This window comes from Akebia trifoliata, chromosome 5 (genome assembly GCF_017979445.1).
Source record: "Akebia trifoliata isolate Shusen 1 chromosome 5, ASM1797944v1, whole genome shotgun sequence".
Classification (NCBI taxonomy): domain Eukaryota; kingdom Viridiplantae; phylum Streptophyta; class Magnoliopsida; order Ranunculales; family Lardizabalaceae; genus Akebia; species Akebia trifoliata.
The window spans coordinates 25,538,580-25,555,881 of record NC_141379.1 but is presented as its reverse complement, the minus strand read 5'-3'; the positions used below and the strand labels follow the sequence as shown (position 1 = coordinate 25,555,881).

General features: G+C 33.7%; 2 protein-coding genes across 2 annotated transcripts; one reads left to right on the top strand and one right to left on the bottom strand.

The window, feature by feature from the left end:
- Nucleotides 1–331: 331 nt before the first annotated feature.
- LOC147401785 (uncharacterized) lies at nucleotides 332–4,558 on the top strand. The gene is made up of 3 exons (XM_086443198.1): nucleotides 332–727; nucleotides 3,261–3,385; nucleotides 3,669–4,558. The coding sequence occupies exons 1-3, from the start codon at nucleotides 484–486 to the stop codon at nucleotides 4,395–4,397; spliced, it is 1,098 nt and encodes a 365-aa protein (XP_086299324.1). The 5' UTR covers nucleotides 332–483; the 3' UTR covers nucleotides 4,398–4,558.
- A 3,265-nt stretch (nucleotides 4,559–7,823) lies between these two features.
- On the bottom strand, nucleotides 7,824–8,698 carry LOC147401784 (putative serine/threonine-protein kinase At1g09600). Its single transcript, XM_086444441.1, has 3 exons — nucleotides 8,666–8,698; nucleotides 8,140–8,565; nucleotides 7,824–7,991 (listed from the first exon to the last, which is right to left on the bottom strand). The coding sequence occupies exons 1-3, from the start codon at nucleotides 8,696–8,698 to the stop codon at nucleotides 7,824–7,826; spliced, it is 627 nt and encodes a 208-aa protein (XP_086300567.1).
- Nucleotides 8,699–17,302: the final 8,604 nt, after the last annotated feature.

Sequence of the window (17,302 nt, the reverse complement as noted above, 5' to 3'; positions counted from 1 at the left end):
AAATGTAGAATGGTCAGGTATCATGTAAAGCCAACCGTCGCTCGATAATTTTGAAAAAAGCTGGCGGCTTCAAATATGAGTAGAAGACTCCTATGCGAATAAAGACAAGAGTCGCAATACAGAACGATGTACCGTTGCTGTAAGGGAGTAAATTGTCTACATGGCACAGTTTTATTGGATTTCAAATACATCGGCTTGCGTGTACAACTTTAAACATCAACTGAAACGGACACGTGAACGTTACACCGTTCTAAATCATAACTCTAAAGACAATACGTCTACGAGAGAAATATGTCCTTACAAATTAATTCGAAACTTGAAGGTTACGTGATATTATTTAATAAATAATTGTTATACAGTTTGTTAGTTAAAGCTATTTTAAGTTTCTTTATCTCAGTTTTGTTCTTTATTTACAATCCAAGCAAACTCTCCATTTTGATCTTGAATAAGAGAATCCTTCGATACTCTGTTTTTTAAGGAACAATGGATCTACGCTGCCTCAATGTTAATAACTGCAATCGAGGCCCTGTTTGTGCTAAAATCTGCTACTTTTTGAAGGGAAATTCATGTCCTAGAAGATCATTTTCCTGCAATTTTACGAGATTGGCTTCTTTTCGATCTGAAAAACAAAGCTTTTTCGGGATTAAGGGTTTGAAGTCGAAGCATTTTTCATCTCTTGTGGTGATAGCGATGGGAGAAAAGAACCTCAACAATTCGTCTTCTTCTGGTAAGTGTTCAGTTTTGGTTGAATTGAGGTTTCAAAAATGTTTTTTTTTTAAGCACTTAAGCTCCATTGGGTCTTAGTAAAAAGTTTCTTGGAAAAACTTTGTGCAAGAATTTTAGTTTTTTTTTTGTAAGTAATTTTATGCTAGAGCATGATTTTTTTTTCTGTTTGGTTGAGATCGGAAGAATCCCTGGATAATTTGGAAAAGAAATTCCACTATTTCGTATTATTAGAAAATGATGCAATAGCCTGAAATTTAATTTCTCATTATCTTACTAGTGTTAAAAATATGCGTTTTTCAATAAATTAAAAGTTGATCCCCTATGATTTGGTATATTTTCATGTTGACCCTTAACCTTATGAGAATTTCACGATGTTAACGTTCCAAGGTTACTATTTTAGCATCTCATTTATAAGGAGAAATTCTATTGCCACACTAACTTTGGCTAACACCGCCCTAATTCATATGTAAATATGGGATTTTCCTTCAAAAGGTGTACAACTTATGTCAAAATTCTGATTTCAATACACTCTTCGTTTTAATTTTCAAAACATGTTTTTCCATCACTTTTATAATCAATGAATTCGTTGATAAATTACCGACTAGATCATCAACATGGAAAAATAATTGATATTTTATCTACAAATTCGTTGATCTTAAAAGTGATAATCTTATAAATTCATATATTATAAAAGTGAGGAATTGAATTGGAAAAACATGTTTTTAAGAATTAAAATAACTTATGTACCAAACTTGAAATTTTGTCAAATTCATCGCACAAAATGGAGATTCACCCTATGTAAATCACCAAATAATGAACAGACACTTTGGGTGGCCTTAGCAAAGTTGGTGTAGCAATAAAAGCTCTCTTTATAATTTTATTATTTATTATTGAAAAAAAAATAAAAATAAAAATAAAAAACTCTTAAAAATATTGGTTAAAATAATTTTTATTTTAACAAATAAGAGACTCTTTGTTTTTCACCCAAAAACCAGTCATCATCTTTGCCTACCCAAAAATCCATCTCGTTCTTGAGGTCTATATGTTGTAGTAGGAAGAATTTTCAGATTGAAGATGTGAGTAAAAGATTTCATCTTCCATATTTGTTCAAAAAGATATGTAGGTTGAATTAGGTATTATTTTTAGATTCAAGATTAGGGTAAAAGATCTCATCTTTTAATTCTGCCAAAATCCTACTTGTTCTTGGGTGGGGGTTTGTATTTTGAAGTATAGATAGAAATTTCAGATTGAAGATGACTTGTTTAAGGGATAAAACCAAGGGATTTTTTGTTGGAGGTTGAAGATGAGGGCATATAAGTCATTTATTTTACTACATGACAGAAGACATAGGTCAAGAAGATTGATAACGTTTTGAAAAAAAGGGGTATCTCCAATATTGAGCAAACCGTAGGGGTATGCCTAAATCACCGTAAGATTGACAGAGACATTTGAGTTAAATCACCTCAAAGTGATTGTACAAGAGTCAAATTAAGAGTTCTATTAATTTTGGAAACTTTCCAGTTGGGGATTTTAGGAAGAATCACGATAATCTGATTATCCCATGTAGCATTCATTAGAATCTCCTAATCTGACAAGTTAAGAAATCGTACTTCTGTACGTGCTGTACTTACCCATAAAAAATGTATCCTGACAGGATGGGTAGTCAGATTGCCACAACTCTTTTGGAAAAGTTATTATTTTAAAATTTTTTCATTTGTGTGAAATTGATATATAGATAGAAATTGGGTATAATTAAGATTTGAGTCGTACTGGGGTGACACAGCTTATTGTGATTATCACAATTCTGATGTGGACATGCATATATAATCGTTGATGGTTTTTACTCGTATCACGAGAAAACAGTCTATGGTTACGTGCACGTCCCACGTCAGACTTGTGAGAATCGCAGTAAATACTTTTTGTCATTTCACCATTTTACTTAAGATTTATAGTCTTTTTAAAAAGGGTTTTTATTTTTTACTGCCATTCTCACATTTCTGAGATGAAGGTGTGCACATAACGGTAGATGCTTTTTAATTGTATCTTGAGAAAACAATGAAAATCAAATCATAGTCCCCCAAGGATTTTCCTTTGAGAATATATAATTGATTTCTTTAGATTTTATTAAAGTAGGTAATTATTTCTTCGCACTTTTCACTTTATTTTATCGAGAGCACATCGTGATTAGCATTGGAAAACTATTGAGAAAATATTATTAGAGCTAAAAGTGCTAGTATTGCAACAAAAATGACTTTCGTATGAACTTTCAGTTTAATTGATTAATTATAATTGTTGAAGTAAAATTTAAATAACCAATCATATAAATTCTGTGTTCGAGGTTCATCAAGACCGATATAGTTTGAACCTATACACCTAATGGTATTCCTCTGAGTCTCTTAGATTGATGAACTTGAAAAAAATTCATATATATTTGAAGCATAGTGAAGGCTATAATATGTCATCAAATACTTCTTTAGTGTAATATATATAATATTGAAGATAAGATGTATATTTGCGAATGCTTTTCATTCCAGGAAGCAGTGATCAATCTATACCAGAGGGGGGTGGTTCAACAGGAAACAATCTTGCTTCCTACAACAAGGAATTTGATGTTTCAGACTGGAGAAATTTTAGAGCAAAATTTGTCGCTCGGGAGCAGGTCAATTATTACATTTCTTCTCACTTTAAATTACAATAGATGTCCTTTTAATTCTTCAAAAGATAAAATTATATTAAATAAGTTTTGAAGATGCATTATTCAAATGTGATTCAATATGTAACCCAATTGGCTACCGTCCTGTAACTCCTGTATAACGATGATAATCTCTACCATCGGTATCTTTATCTTTTAATATATTATAATTTTCAAAAAGTAAATAAATAAAACTAAACAATGCTTGAAATTCTTACTTCTAAAACAAATTAAAGTTGGTCTAATGCAGGAACGACTCTTGGACATTGATGGTCCCTTCCGTGACGGGGTCTCCCAATTAGATTCCAAACCACTTAACCTGAAATGGGCTCACCCAATTTCTGTACCAGAGACAGGATGTGTCTTAGTTGCCACTGACAAGCTTGACGGGGTTAGTGCCTTTGAAAGAAGTGTTGTCCTTCTACTGAAATCAGGAACCAAAGGCCCAGAGACATTTATCTCATTTAAAACAGGTTTACCAATACCAAAAATATGGGAGGACGCCATTGGGATCATCATCAATCGCCCACTCCACCTAAAGATGAAACACATGAATCCTGCAAATCTTGATCTCGTTACAACCTTTGCAGATTGTTCTTTGTACTTTGGTGGCCCCCTTCAGGAAAGTATGTTCTTGTCAAATACAAAGGACAATTCACAACTTTCGATGCTTGAACAGGTTATATCTGGCGTTTGTTTTGGTGATAGAAGTTATTTCAATGAAGCTGTAGACTTAGTGAAGAAAGGAATACTTAGGCCACAAGATTTCAGATTCTTTATTGGGTGTACCAGGTGGATGCCAGATCAATTGAAAAAGGAGATCACATCAGTTGATTGGTATGTTGCTGCATGTAGTGCAAATTTATTGTGTGGGGATTCATCAGGTTCTTCTTCTTCGGAAGGTCTTTGGGAGGAAATTTTGCAACTCATGGGGGGACAATATGCAGAACTTAGCAAGAAACCCAAGAAAGATAGCTAAAAAGATGCAGGTGAATCCATCAATACCATAGGAAGTTTGTTATACTTAATGTCGTTTGTTAATAAAATGAGAGATGGTACTTAATGCTTGTTTACATGTAATATAATTATTCCCCACCATATGTAAAAGTAAGCTCATTTAAGTATTTTTATACTATTACGAAGTTGTCAAGGGCTCTGGACTTCAAGCATTAACCTTGAACAACTTAATCCTTCCATGAATAATGGGTAAATCCATAAAATATGATTAAATTTATAAGTGAGGATTAAAATCTTGACTTGGTAAAGTCTTGAATCACGAAAAAATAATGATACTATCAATTAAGATATTCTGAACCAATTTAAAGATCAACTAAACATTGAATGTTTCAGGGGCAATATTCTATTCTTGACTTAGTCTCCACCAATATGGTATGAAATTTTAAATCCATGTTGATAAGTATTGCTCTTAGGAGATGTGGTGCACATGTATTAGCTTAGGATTCACCAAAACACAACCAACCGAACCCATGGTGAAAGCGCCCTCGATCCGCAGGGTGCGTGGATCCACTTTTGACCCTTGAGGTTTGGGAGTCGCCACCTAGTTATTACGGTCTATGAACCGAATACTGACTCTAAACGGATAAAGAAATTAATCTACTAAAGAAAAACTGAATCCGGGGATCACATTACGGGATTGGAAGGTGTTAGGCATCAATCCCGCCCAGCCAATGCCGGTCTCTACTTATCCCAAATAAGACTACATTACTAACAAAAACCTAGATAAAAAAAATAAAAGAGATTTTACCTTCGAATGCAACGGCTTTATTCCCCCAGATTTGATAAAGCTGCTCCTAATACCGAACTCCTTACTTCGTTCTATCTCCAGATCTGATTTCGGATCTTCGAGGTAAAGTATCTCTTCCTTAGATCTGGATTCTTCAAATTTTATTATCGATTTTAGGATATTTTTGAAGGGCTTCTATGTGTTTTTTAGGCTAAAATCGAAGTATGGATGTTAAGTAAGGAGTTGGGACTTCAAAATTAAGGTTTATGGGAGGTTAGGGGGGCTTTTTGACCTACTTCTCTTAGGGTTTATGATTTGATACGAAAATAGGGTGTGAGGACCCCTATTTATAGATTTTTTTAAGGATTGATTTAGATAGAATTAATGTTTAATTAGAATTCTTGTAGTTAGAGTTGTATTTTAGTTAGAATTGTTTTAGTTAGAGTTGTATTTTAATTAGAAATGTTTTAGGTAGAGTTGTATTTTAATTAGAATTATTTTAGGTAGAGTTATATTTTAGTTAGAATTCTATTAAGTAGAGTTATTATTTAATTAGAACTCTATTAGGGCTTTGACTTTTGGTCTTATTTGATTGAATTTAAGATTTTGACTTTATCTTAATTGATTGACTTTAATATCTTGACTTTAGTCTTGCTTAATTGACTTTAATTTTGACTTTAGTCTTACTTGATTGACTTTAATACCTTGAATTTAGTCTTATTTGATTGACTTTAATTTTTTGGAGAACCCCCCTCTATTATAACTTTAATTCTTTGGACCCCCAAATGGAGGGGTCCTTGAAAAAATATCTTGGCAACCCTCAACAATTTTGCTTGAGAGGCTAATTGATCGATTTTTTTGTCCAAAATTTTAAATAAATTTTATTAATGTTTCACTTTAATTATATAATATTTTATTTATTAATTTTAAAAATTTTAATTATGAAAATTGTGAAATTACCGTTTTACCCTTGGAGAGGGCTTTTTGTATTTCAAGTCGGGTTTTTATGTTCTAGGATGTTTTAGAATTGGTTTTTGTAAGGAATTCAATGGGAATGTTGGGTTGTATTATTTATGAAATTTCTTTTTGTGAAATGGTCGTGAACTTTATGCGGGGCATTTTTGTAATTTTATTAAATTTGTGAAAATTGGTGAAATGATTTATTTGGTTCCGATTTATGATTTTATGTGTTCGAAAGGGTTTTTCTAAGTGTAATGTAGCCTTTAGGGATATTTTAATGTTAGGGGTATTTTGGTTATTTGATCATTTTTTAGTGATCTTTGTCGTCAAGCTTCTTTCTGTCTGAAAAATGATGATTTCTAATCTTCTGGGGTTATATTTTCCTAGCGTAGCGTGGTTTTTACAGTTTTATCTGTTCGAGATACCTGATCTAGATTTCTGAAACATATCTGGTAGCAAAATAAAGTATTGTAACATCCATCATTGGGAACCGTTGCGATCGGGTTGACGAATTGATTAATCAGACGAATGCAAAAATGGGGTGTCTACACATGGACTTTTAATTTTAGACCATCTTATATTTTCTTGTTGGAAAATGCTGGAATGACATACACGGAGATACAAAGGTGACATAAATGATGTGGTGGAGCGCACATAACCGTAGATGCTTTTTACTCATACCTCGCAGAAAAGCATCTACAGTTATGTGCGCGCCACCACATCATTGTGTCACCCTAGCAGGACTCTTTCTTGTTAGTCTGTCCTAATAAACATGTAATAGATCAGATATTTGAGGCGATTCTGGATTCGATCAGATCAGATGGTGGTTTTCTATCCACATTATATTTGTTATGGCTTCTGATGTTATTCTTGGAAACCATTTTAGACCTAGTTGGTGTACTAGGTGAGGAAACTACTATTTCATTTTATTTTCTTTTGTAATGTCAGCCATTCTTCCCTGAAATCAATATTGGACAGCAAGAATTAGCATAAAAATCAATTACAAGTGTATTGGACAGCAAAAAATATCATATAAATGATTAACGTTAATGAGGTACAAGTAAATTCTAGAGTCAATTGTGAAAAGTATTATCAAGCAACTAGTTGGATAAAATATATTGTGCCCTTTTATGTAGAGATTCTTCTGTTACACCAACTTTTTCTAGTGCCACCCCAATTCATGAGTAAATCACCAAAGAATTAGCACACATCTTAGGGTGGCACGAGTAAAAGTTGGTGGTGTGGCAATAAAAGCTCTCTCTCTCTCTCTCTCTCTGTGGCTAATAAAACATAGAAATTTAAAGAGATGGGCCCTTACAAGTGGGTGGGTTGACCCATCCTTTTGGCTGTACAAAAAAAATCCCCATCACCACGTGTACATAAGCCAACAACACATTATTGCAGAGCTTCTTACGTGCTTTTTTGAACCACCAAAAACTTCTCAGAGGTGAATCTTTCTTAAGAATTTATGGGATGGTAGAACCCTAGTTATCCCATTTCTCGAAGGACCTCCATGTCATTGAAGTTTCTCTAGTGTTGGTTGTGTGACGAAAAAATTGAAGTTTCTATGTTGTTGTTTGTGTCGGGAATAGCTATACTCCCCCAAAAATGAGAATTGGGTTCTTATCTGTGAACATTTGAAAAAACATCAAAGCAACACAACTTGTGTCTTAAACTTTACCTCCCATGTTGCACTTCAGACTAGGTAATATCCCCAAAGTTCTTATTGGTCTTGACCTTGTCAAGACGAGCTTTGTGGATAACTTCTTGGATTTGCCTCTCATGCTCTCTGAGCATTTCCTCCATATTCCCCCCTGGAGGCATTAGAGGTCCAAAGCAGTGAAGTTTGTTCTTCTTGGGACCATAACCCTAAGATCACAAACCAAGCCAAGTTTAAGTAAACAATTTCTCTCATAGTTTTAGGTTTTATATATTTAAAATTCATGCCTTAAAACTACCCAAAAATGTTCTCTAATTTGTAATAGTTAGTAACCATCTTAGATTCCTTGCCACATACCTGATCACTCTTCTTGTGCAAAGAAGCTGGCCTATTAGGCAAATGGTAGCTAGTGTCAGGATCATCTAACTGATTATATCTAGCATTGAATTGCTGCTCTACTTGGTTCGAATGTGCACTCCTCTCTCTACGGTTATCTAACCATGTACTACTTGATGCAACCAACCGACAGAAACTAGATAAATTGGTGGCTCCTTGAGGCATGCGAGATCTCTGTGTCATCAACTCTGGCTCATTCCTTGAAGAACCGAATGACCCCCCAGAGCCCTCCTTCCCCTTCTTATTCTCCGAACATCCAATTTCACTAGGATGCATAAAACCATTCTGGGAGGTTCTTTTGGGTGGTTCAATTGAGAAGTCAGATGCACCATCCCCTTGTGTATTGTATTTCTTGCTGTTGTTTTTTGGGTTTGAATTCCCTTGCCACTTCTCAATTAACCACAAAAGTGAAAAAGTTAGTAAAATAGGAAAAGCATGACAATAAACATGTGAGCCCTAAAGAGGCATGGCATAATTATAATGAGACCTGTAGTTCAACATTCGTATCTGATATTGGCATGGCTTTGGAATCTTTAGAACCCTTTTTACCTGTTGCTCTTTGTTTAGTATCAATATGCACAATACAGAAGCATGGGTGACAAAATCATTTGAAAAATATAAGACATCATTTTTTTATAGGTATGGAGTCAGTGGTTAGAATATGATCTAACACCACAACATTATATTTCATTAAAAACTCATATCTAAAATTAAATAAATCAAAAAAAATCTTGGATCTGGGATCAAATCCCAATTTGGGAGTTCGGTTGATTATTCTATTGTTTATCTAAGTTTTAGATGATTTTGGGTTCCAAGCCTGATTTAGGATTTCAGTCGATTTTTCTATTATTTGTCAAAGTTTTGACTCATTAAGGAAACCAAGCCTAACTTGCGGTCAATTTTATTATTGAAACATCTAGTTATTATAGGAGCTGACCAAGTTGAATATCAAATTTGCAACAAAAAAATGGAAGCAAAAAAGCTCGAAGATCAAAAATCATACTAGTTCAAAAATTAACGATGGTGCTCACTCAGGTTAGAAGTATTTCTCGAAAGCGGATCTCAATACATCGATCCCCACCTTCAAAAGGGAGCTATGTGGAGGGATAAAATATTCATTCATCCGAATCATTTATCCACACCATCAACATGCATCACGAGGCTAACATGTGAAAGTGTCCTCGATCCACGAGATATGGGGATCCATTTTTTATTTTTGAGATTTGGGAGTCGCCACCTAGTTATTACGGTCTAAGAACCGAACATTGACTCTAAAAGGCAAATAACACTAATCTACGAAAAAATATGAGTCCAGGGATCATGTTACGAGGTTGGAAGGTGTTAGGCACCAATCCCGCCCAACAAACGCTAGTCTCTACTTTTCTCAAATAAAACTACATTGCTAAAAAGACCTAAATAATAATAATAATAAAAATAGTTACCTTTACGAACCCAATGATTTTGATTCTCTCAGACCTGACAGAGAGATCTCTTGATTAATATTCATTACTTTGTCGTGTCACTGGATTCGCTTCAGATCTTCGAGACGAAGTACCTTCTTTTTATATCTAAATTTTTTGATATTTTTTATGAATTTTTTGATTTTTTTGAAGGGTTTCTAGGTGTTTTTTGAGCTAAAGTTAGAGCATGGATGTTAGGTAAGGAGTTAGGACTTCAAAATTAGGGTTTATGAGAGGCTAGGGAAGCTTTTTGACCTACTTTTTCTAGGGTTTATTTTTTGATACGAAATAGGTTGTAAAGACCCTTATTTATAGATTTTTTTCAGAGCTTTTTAGATAAAGTTAGTGTTTAATTAGAATTATTTTAGATAGAGTTTGTCTTTAATTAGAATTATTTTAAATAGAGTTGGTGTTAGAATTACATTATATAGTTTTAGAATTTAATTAGAGTTACATTAGATAGTTTTAGAGTTTGATTAAAATTTTATTAGATAGTTTTAGAGTTTAATTAGAATTCTATTAGGGTTAAGGTTTGACTTTGGTCTTATTAGATTGATTATGATTTTAACTTAAGTCTTACTTGATTGACTTGATTTTAGGACTTTGACTTAAGTTTAGGATTTTGACTAAATTTTATGATTTTGACTTAAGTCTCACTTGATTGACTTGACTTTAGGATTTTGACTTAAGTCTTACTTGATTGACTTCAATTTTAATTAGGATTTCACTTTACATTAATTAATGTTTTAATCATTAATTTCAGAATTTTTAATTATTAAAATTGTAAAATTATCGTTTTATCTTCGGAGAGGACTTTTTGCGTTTTAAGTCGTTTTTCAATGTTCTAGGATGTTTTTGGAATCGATTTTTCATAAGAAATACAATGAGAATATTGGTTTGTGTCATTTATGAAATTTTTTGTACGAAATGGTCGTGAACTTTATGATGGACATTTTCGTAATTTTGTGAAAATTGGCAAAATAGTTTTTTTGATTTCGATTTGTTATTTTATGTGTTTGAAAGGATTTTCCTAAGCGTACTGTAGGCTATAGGTATGCTTTGATATTAGGGGTATTTTGGAAATTTGATTATTTTTTAGTGATTTTTATCGTAAAACTTCTTTTTGTCTGAAAAATGATGATTTCTATGTTTTTGGAGTCACATTCTCCTAGCTTAGTGTGATTCTGTAGTTTTGTTAGTATGAAATATCTCATCCGAATTTCTGAAATATATCTAGTAACAAAATATAGCATTAGAATAAACATCTATCATTGGGAATCGTCGCGATCAGGTTGACGAGTTGATTAATCAGGCGAGTGCAAAAATGGGGTATCTACAGATGCCCCTCTTTGACAGAGGGTTGAAGCAAACTAGATAGCAAATCTATTTTAATAGATAGTGCGATATCTGAATGCCAAAGCTAGTGACAGTTCATTTTGCAGCCTGATTTAGCAATTCGTCTGGACGTTCAGATCCTTGAGGGCGAGCTTTCCCCGAACTAAGATTTGTCAGATCCTTGAGTGCAAGCTCTCACTGACAGCGTCAGATCCTTAAATTTTTAGAAACTTCTTCTTGACTAACGAAACAAATGTGCAAGTACATGCACTTAAAATCTAAGATAAATTTCAAAGAGTTTAGAACTAAGTAGAATTTGAGCATAAAATGAGTATAAACTAAGCATAAACTGAGCATAATCTGAGCATAAACTAAGCATAAACTTGGCATAAACTGAGCATAATTCCACGAAAATCCTCAGTGGTATCTGAGCATAATTCCGAGAAAACCCTCGGCAGCATCTAAGCATAATTCTGAGAAAACCCTCGACGGTATCTAAGTATAATTCTGAGAAAGCCTCGGCGATATCTGAGCATAATTCTGAGAAAACCCTCAGCAACATCTAAGCATAATTTCGAGAAAACCCTCGACGACATTTGAGCATAATTTCGAGAAAATCCTCGGTGGTATCTGAGCATAATTTTGAGAAACCCTTGGTGGTATCTTAGCATAATTCAGAGAAATCCTCAACGGTATCTGAGCATAATTTCGAGAAAACCCTCGGTGGCATCTGAGCATAATTTCGAGAATGCTTCTGAATATAATTCTGAGAAAACCCTCAGCGGTATCTGAACATAATTTCGAGAAAACCCTCGACGGCATGTGGCTAAGTAAAACTGAGAAGGAATGAATGAATCTGGAAAATAATGATTAAAAATGAATCTAGAAAAGAGTGATTGAATCTGGAAATGAATAGATCTGGGAAAGAATGATTGAAAATGAATATGGAAAAGAATGATTGAATCTAAGAGTGAATAGATCTGGGAAATGATGATTGAATCCGGGAAAGAAAGAATGTTTTATCTCCTATTTTAGGTGAAAGGGTAATAAGTTAATCTCTGGGTACAACCAAATGTGAGGTCAGAAATGCTTCTGTTTAAACCTCAAGATTTTTCAAAATTTTATGAATTTTAACTTCTTTTTAACTTCAAGGGTTTTTAAAAAAATATTATCAAGAGGGTAACCTTAAATGTGGGGTTCCCATTATCTTTTAGGATTAACATTGATCAAGTTTGATAACAAAATGCATTTAATTTGACAGGAAACATTGTACTGGAGATAATTGAACACAGTTTTTTTTTTAAATGCCCCTAGTATAAGGGGAAAAACTACATATCAGAGAAGAAAGAGAGTGCCCCTTGTATGAAGATTTGGAATATTTGATTACCACAAGCGCAATAAAGATTTAACTATTAATTTCGATTTTTTATATTGAAGATTTTGAGTCAGGCTCAAGAAAACAAAATATTTCCTTCTGAGATTCATTGTAGAATCCACCATTTCCCCTCTTGGTTTATTTGGAAAAGTAAAAAATTTTCAGATCAATCGTAGATGATGCTCGTGACTTCTGAGTCTTTACTTAGTTGAAGCTGGGTGTTGGACTTGATTATTCGGACTTCAGATGTTTCGGCTCGAATCGCCTTTTAATTTTTCAACTCTATGAAGATTTTCTTCTGTTTTTCTTTGTTGTTCTAACTTGTACTTAGATCGTCTTTTCAGATTTTCGATTTAACGAGCCTGCTCTAGCTTTTTCCTAAATCGTCTTTTCAAATTTTCACTCTAGCGAACTTTTTTTTCTTGCTTTAATTGTTATCAAAGTCGTCCTTTCAGATTTTCAACCTTGTGAGCTTGCCTTAATTTTTGCCTAAGTCGCCATTTTCGAGTTTTCAACTTAGCAGGCTTCATTTTTTTTCATTTTCTTTCCTTCTGAACTTCTGGAGTTACTATCTGATCATGCTTTACTACCTTCCTTAACTTTTTCGCACAGTACTTAGGAGGACTTTTATAGGTAAGCTTAGGACTGGGTATAAAAAGAAAGGAATTTTAAGGCTAAAAAACCCGAATGCCCTTTGTGTGGCATTTTTTTCTTTGAACTTTCTTCCCTGTTTGATAATATATTTATTTTATTTTATTTTTATAGGGGAATCTATGTTTTTTATTTTGATGTAGGGGAATCTTTTTTTTTTATTTTGATGTGGTCGGGCATTAAGTAACTTCTCAGATTACCTACATACCCTAAAATTTTGGGATTAGACCAAAACGTAATTCGAATTTTTCCCTCCCCTAGGTTAGGAGATCGAGCTAAGAAAGAAAAAAGGCATTTAAAAAAAAGGTTACAAAGGCCTAAGAAAAGAGATATTGAACTGGGTAGCAGGAAAATTAATTTAACCAAAGATGGCCTCCTTAAATGTAGTACCGCTTGATCTAGTCAAGGTTGGTTGGTTCTGGTAATTTAATTCCATCATGATCTTAAAATCTGACAGTTTTTCCAAGTAATATTTTTTATGATGAACGGACCTCCCTAATTAAGTTTGAACTTTCCTCTAGGGTCAAAAATAGGTACTTGATTCTCTTTAAAATATGATGGTTTTCTAAATTAGTATTTTCCAATTAAGTTTAGATTTCCTCCTATGGTCGAGGAGGAGTTCTTAGTTTTCTTTGAAGTCTGATGGTTAAATCCTTGACTTGTAAGTAGCGAACTTTAACTTTCTTGTCAAACGTGCGAGCGATTCTTCTTTAATAATTTTGCATCCTAAGTTATTTTTCTTCAATCAAGTTTGGCTCTCCGTACCCAATGACGAGCCTAATCTGTTTCTAGCAATTGACTTTCCAACAAGACCCTAAGGGACGTGATTTTCATTTCAACTGGCAAGACTGCTTCCATGCCATACACTAAGGAGTAGGGAGTAGTTCCAGTAGAGGATCGAATTGAAGTTCGATATGCCCATAGTGCAAATGATAATTTTTCTGACCAATCTCGATGTGATTGACACATTTTTCTGATGACTGTCTTCAGATTTTTATTGGCCGCTTCAATTGCTTCATTGGTTTAAAGACGATAAGGAGATTATTTATGGTGCAAGATTTTGAACTTTGAACATAGAGTAATAACTTAAGCTATGAAGTACGACTCATTATGAGAGATAAGTTCAAAAGGTACCCCCATATCCACTGATAATATGTGATTTGCAACTGAAGATGCAGTAAGGATAGCACTGATACATTTTATAACATCACTATCGATATTTTCATCTCATCGGAGGAGTATCTATTCCGTGTTGAACAACACCCAAGCTTACACCTAACACGTCCTCACGTGAACAAGTCTTTTGAAATTTCTGAGTAAATTCATTATCCTATCGTATTCCTCTAAGGATAGGATGGTTTCTATTTGAATTTCTCTAAGAATTATTTTCTATTCCGAGGTCAATAACCTTTGATTTCTCGATTAAAAATTGAGCCAAACCCTTATCTTCTTGTTCAAGAATCTATCCTTAAAGCTAGATTATCAGTTAATTTGTTAATGCACTCGACGTATTCAAAATTTTCTTTTATTCAAATGGGGCGATAGACGTCATTCTAGACTTGGCAAACGAACTCAACTCATAGAAATAAAAGGGATAGACTCAACCTAAAAAAAACATGACCTTGCTGAAAAAATAACTCGAGCTAACCCAAATAACTAATGAAAACTCAAGACAAGTACCCACAACTAGCTTGATTAAGACTAATGACTGAGATATTACTTACAACTGGTAGGATTGGAGCATTATAATCTTTAGGGAACAAGTAGGCGATGTTGAGAAATTCTGAGGTCATTTTTGACTATTGAGTTAATATTGACGTTTGTTCTAACTGATCGGACTTATAACCCTAGTTAGACGATGGACAATTGAGCTTAGGTACAATGATAACCCTTAAACCTCATTGAAGGTAAATTTCAATATTACCCCCTTGATAACATTTTAATGTATCCTGAGATTTTATTGAATTCTATGCACCAATCCACTAAACAATTCATCCATTTAATGATTATTTAGAAGGAAAATAATTTTATTGCACTCTTGAAAATTATTGAAAAATAATGTTTTTATTGAATAAAAATTTTCATAAATCTAATTATTTTTTGCAATCATTTACTTTTTAAAAAAACATATTTTGATAAGTTTTCAAGGTCAATGCAAAAAATAGTTTTTTTATAAGAAACATATTTCAAAAATTTTCCATGCAAAAATAAATCTTTTATAAATCATTTTTTCTTCCTTCTATTTTCTTTTGGAAAATATTTTTCTCCTTTTAAAATTGGTTGAAATCCGAATTAACAAAGAATTTGAATTCCATTTTGATTTAAATGGTCCGGCCCATCATGATCATTGGATTGAGATGGACTGGATCATTATGAACCATTGTCGAGTTTTTAAAATAGATTCTTTATTGGGTCGGTGTACCCATTTTAATCAAGTAAATCAAAATTTTCATATTTAAGGACAACCATACATTCTGATCTCATCATTCACTTACATTCATCATAATAAACAATCCGGGAACACCCACGATAAGTTCGAGTCGTGACCTACAAGGGAGGTTTTTTAGATTTTAAGCTTACTATGTGCAATGCATTTTTATCTGTCCACCCGTGCCCAAGTACACCTATATACCTCTCGAACATACTTAATTAGACGGTACATGGTAACTTGGTTTGATATACCATACAGGTGATAATTTAAAACTTTAACTCACTTCTCTGAAGTCAAAAGCATCCAGTTTAATCCCCAGATCAGAGGTGGTGCACGATGCTTGAGCAAAGACACTTTTAAATCATCTCTTTTATAAAATAGACATAGTCTATCCTCTTAGTACCGTAGTACATTGGAGCAGGATCTCGCAAAGACTCTGGTTTTGACCAAGAAGTGCAATTGATGTATTTATATTATCTTTGATATACCTATGGGTACGAGTCAAGAGTTGTAGCTTTCATAAATGGTTTAGCATCCCACGAGGGGACTGACCACGTACTAGTACTACGTTAGTAAACAGGACGTGTGACTGTGCGGCTTACAATAGGTCAAAGGCTCAGGTCGCTCCAGCCTAAGTGCTTCGATATACCTTTTAGAGTCACCTGATCAAACAATACTGATTCCCCAGTTTGATATACACTAAGGTACGTGACTGGAGTTGTGATTTTTATGAATGACGTCGCATCTCCGGAAAGACCATGCCACGTTGGCTATATTGGGACATGCAAGCGTGCAAAACAGTAAACGTGTTTGTAGTGTGTGCAATACAGGGTGGGGTGTGCCTGGGGCCTTTTCCAAACCAAATGGCCCATGGTCCTGATCATCTCATCAATGGGCCACAAACATAATGAATACAAACATTGGAAAATTACCAAGATCAAAATCATAGCATGCAAATTAAAATCAATCAATCGAATCAAAATCAATCAATTAATTATAATCACACAATCAACATGTTAGACTTAATGGTTCAAGCAATCAAGATATCTAAGGGATACAATCATATCAATCGAGCATCAAAAGGAAACCATGCACCCTATTCAAATGTGGATTTATTGAGTTAACTCGTCTCATAGCATTCAACATCATAGAACATGGAAAAATATCACATGAAGCATCATCGTTAAGTATCAATGGAATTTACGAGAACAAACAATATATTACATGAGACCAATAAATTCAAACGAGTTGACTCAACTCATTACGTTCAAAATTGGGTATCATGGCAACACATTATGATAAAATCACACAAAGAAAATTGAAATAAATAGCACACAATTAATTCCTCACGTGATGTAAGACGAGTTCAATTGGGTTGACTCACCTAAAAAATTCACCCTTATGGTTGATTTTCGAAATCCAACCCCTTTTTTTTATAATCCAATCAGAAATCGCTTTAGACGACCCCAAACAAATCGAGATTTCAACGAATATTAGGTTGAGGATAGAATGATAATTATAGGATTAAGGGGCATAAATCTTTTTTTTTTAACAAATTGATTTTTTTTCAAAATTGAATTATGTTCTACCAAACAAAACAAATATATATATATATATAGAAAAAAGAAATCTGGATTAAAAAGATTTAACTACAAATCAATAGGCAGATTCCACTATTAAGTGAAAAGACGAAGAAAACCTCGTGTAATCTTGTCTTTAGTTCACTCCACCTCCTTTAACTTCTCTGGGGTGAGAAAATTCTAACCAATTTCATATAAAATAGACTCGAATTCAACCCAGCATCTCAACCAATTACCTGCTGCATCTGCTTACCCGACCATGCAAGATATTGCACAATGACTACACCATCCT

What these genes read in the sequence shown, in the direction of transcription:
- LOC147401785 (XM_086443198.1), top strand. Translation starts at nt 484, where the DNA reads ATGGATCTACGCTGCCTCAATGTTAATAACTGCAATCGAGGCCCTGTT. An exon ending in CAACAATTCGTCTTCTTCTG is followed by an intron (nt 728 to 3,260) that starts GTAAGTGTTCAG and finishes TTTTCATTCCAG; the next exon opens with GAAGCAGTGATCAATCTATA. An exon ending in AATTTGTCGCTCGGGAGCAG is followed by an intron (nt 3,386 to 3,668) that starts GTCAATTATTAC and finishes GGTCTAATGCAG; the next exon opens with GAACGACTCTTGGACATTGA.
- LOC147401784 (XM_086444441.1), bottom strand. Translation starts at nt 8,698, where the DNA reads ATGCCAATATCAGATACGAATGTTGAACTACAG. An exon ending in ATACGAATGTTGAACTACAG is followed by an intron (nt 8,566 to 8,665) that starts GTCTCATTATAA and finishes TTAATTGAGAAG; the next exon opens with TGGCAAGGGAATTCAAACCC. An exon ending in TGCACAAGAAGAGTGATCAG is followed by an intron (nt 7,992 to 8,139) that starts GTATGTGGCAAG and finishes TTGTGATCTTAG; the next exon opens with GGTTATGGTCCCAAGAAGAA.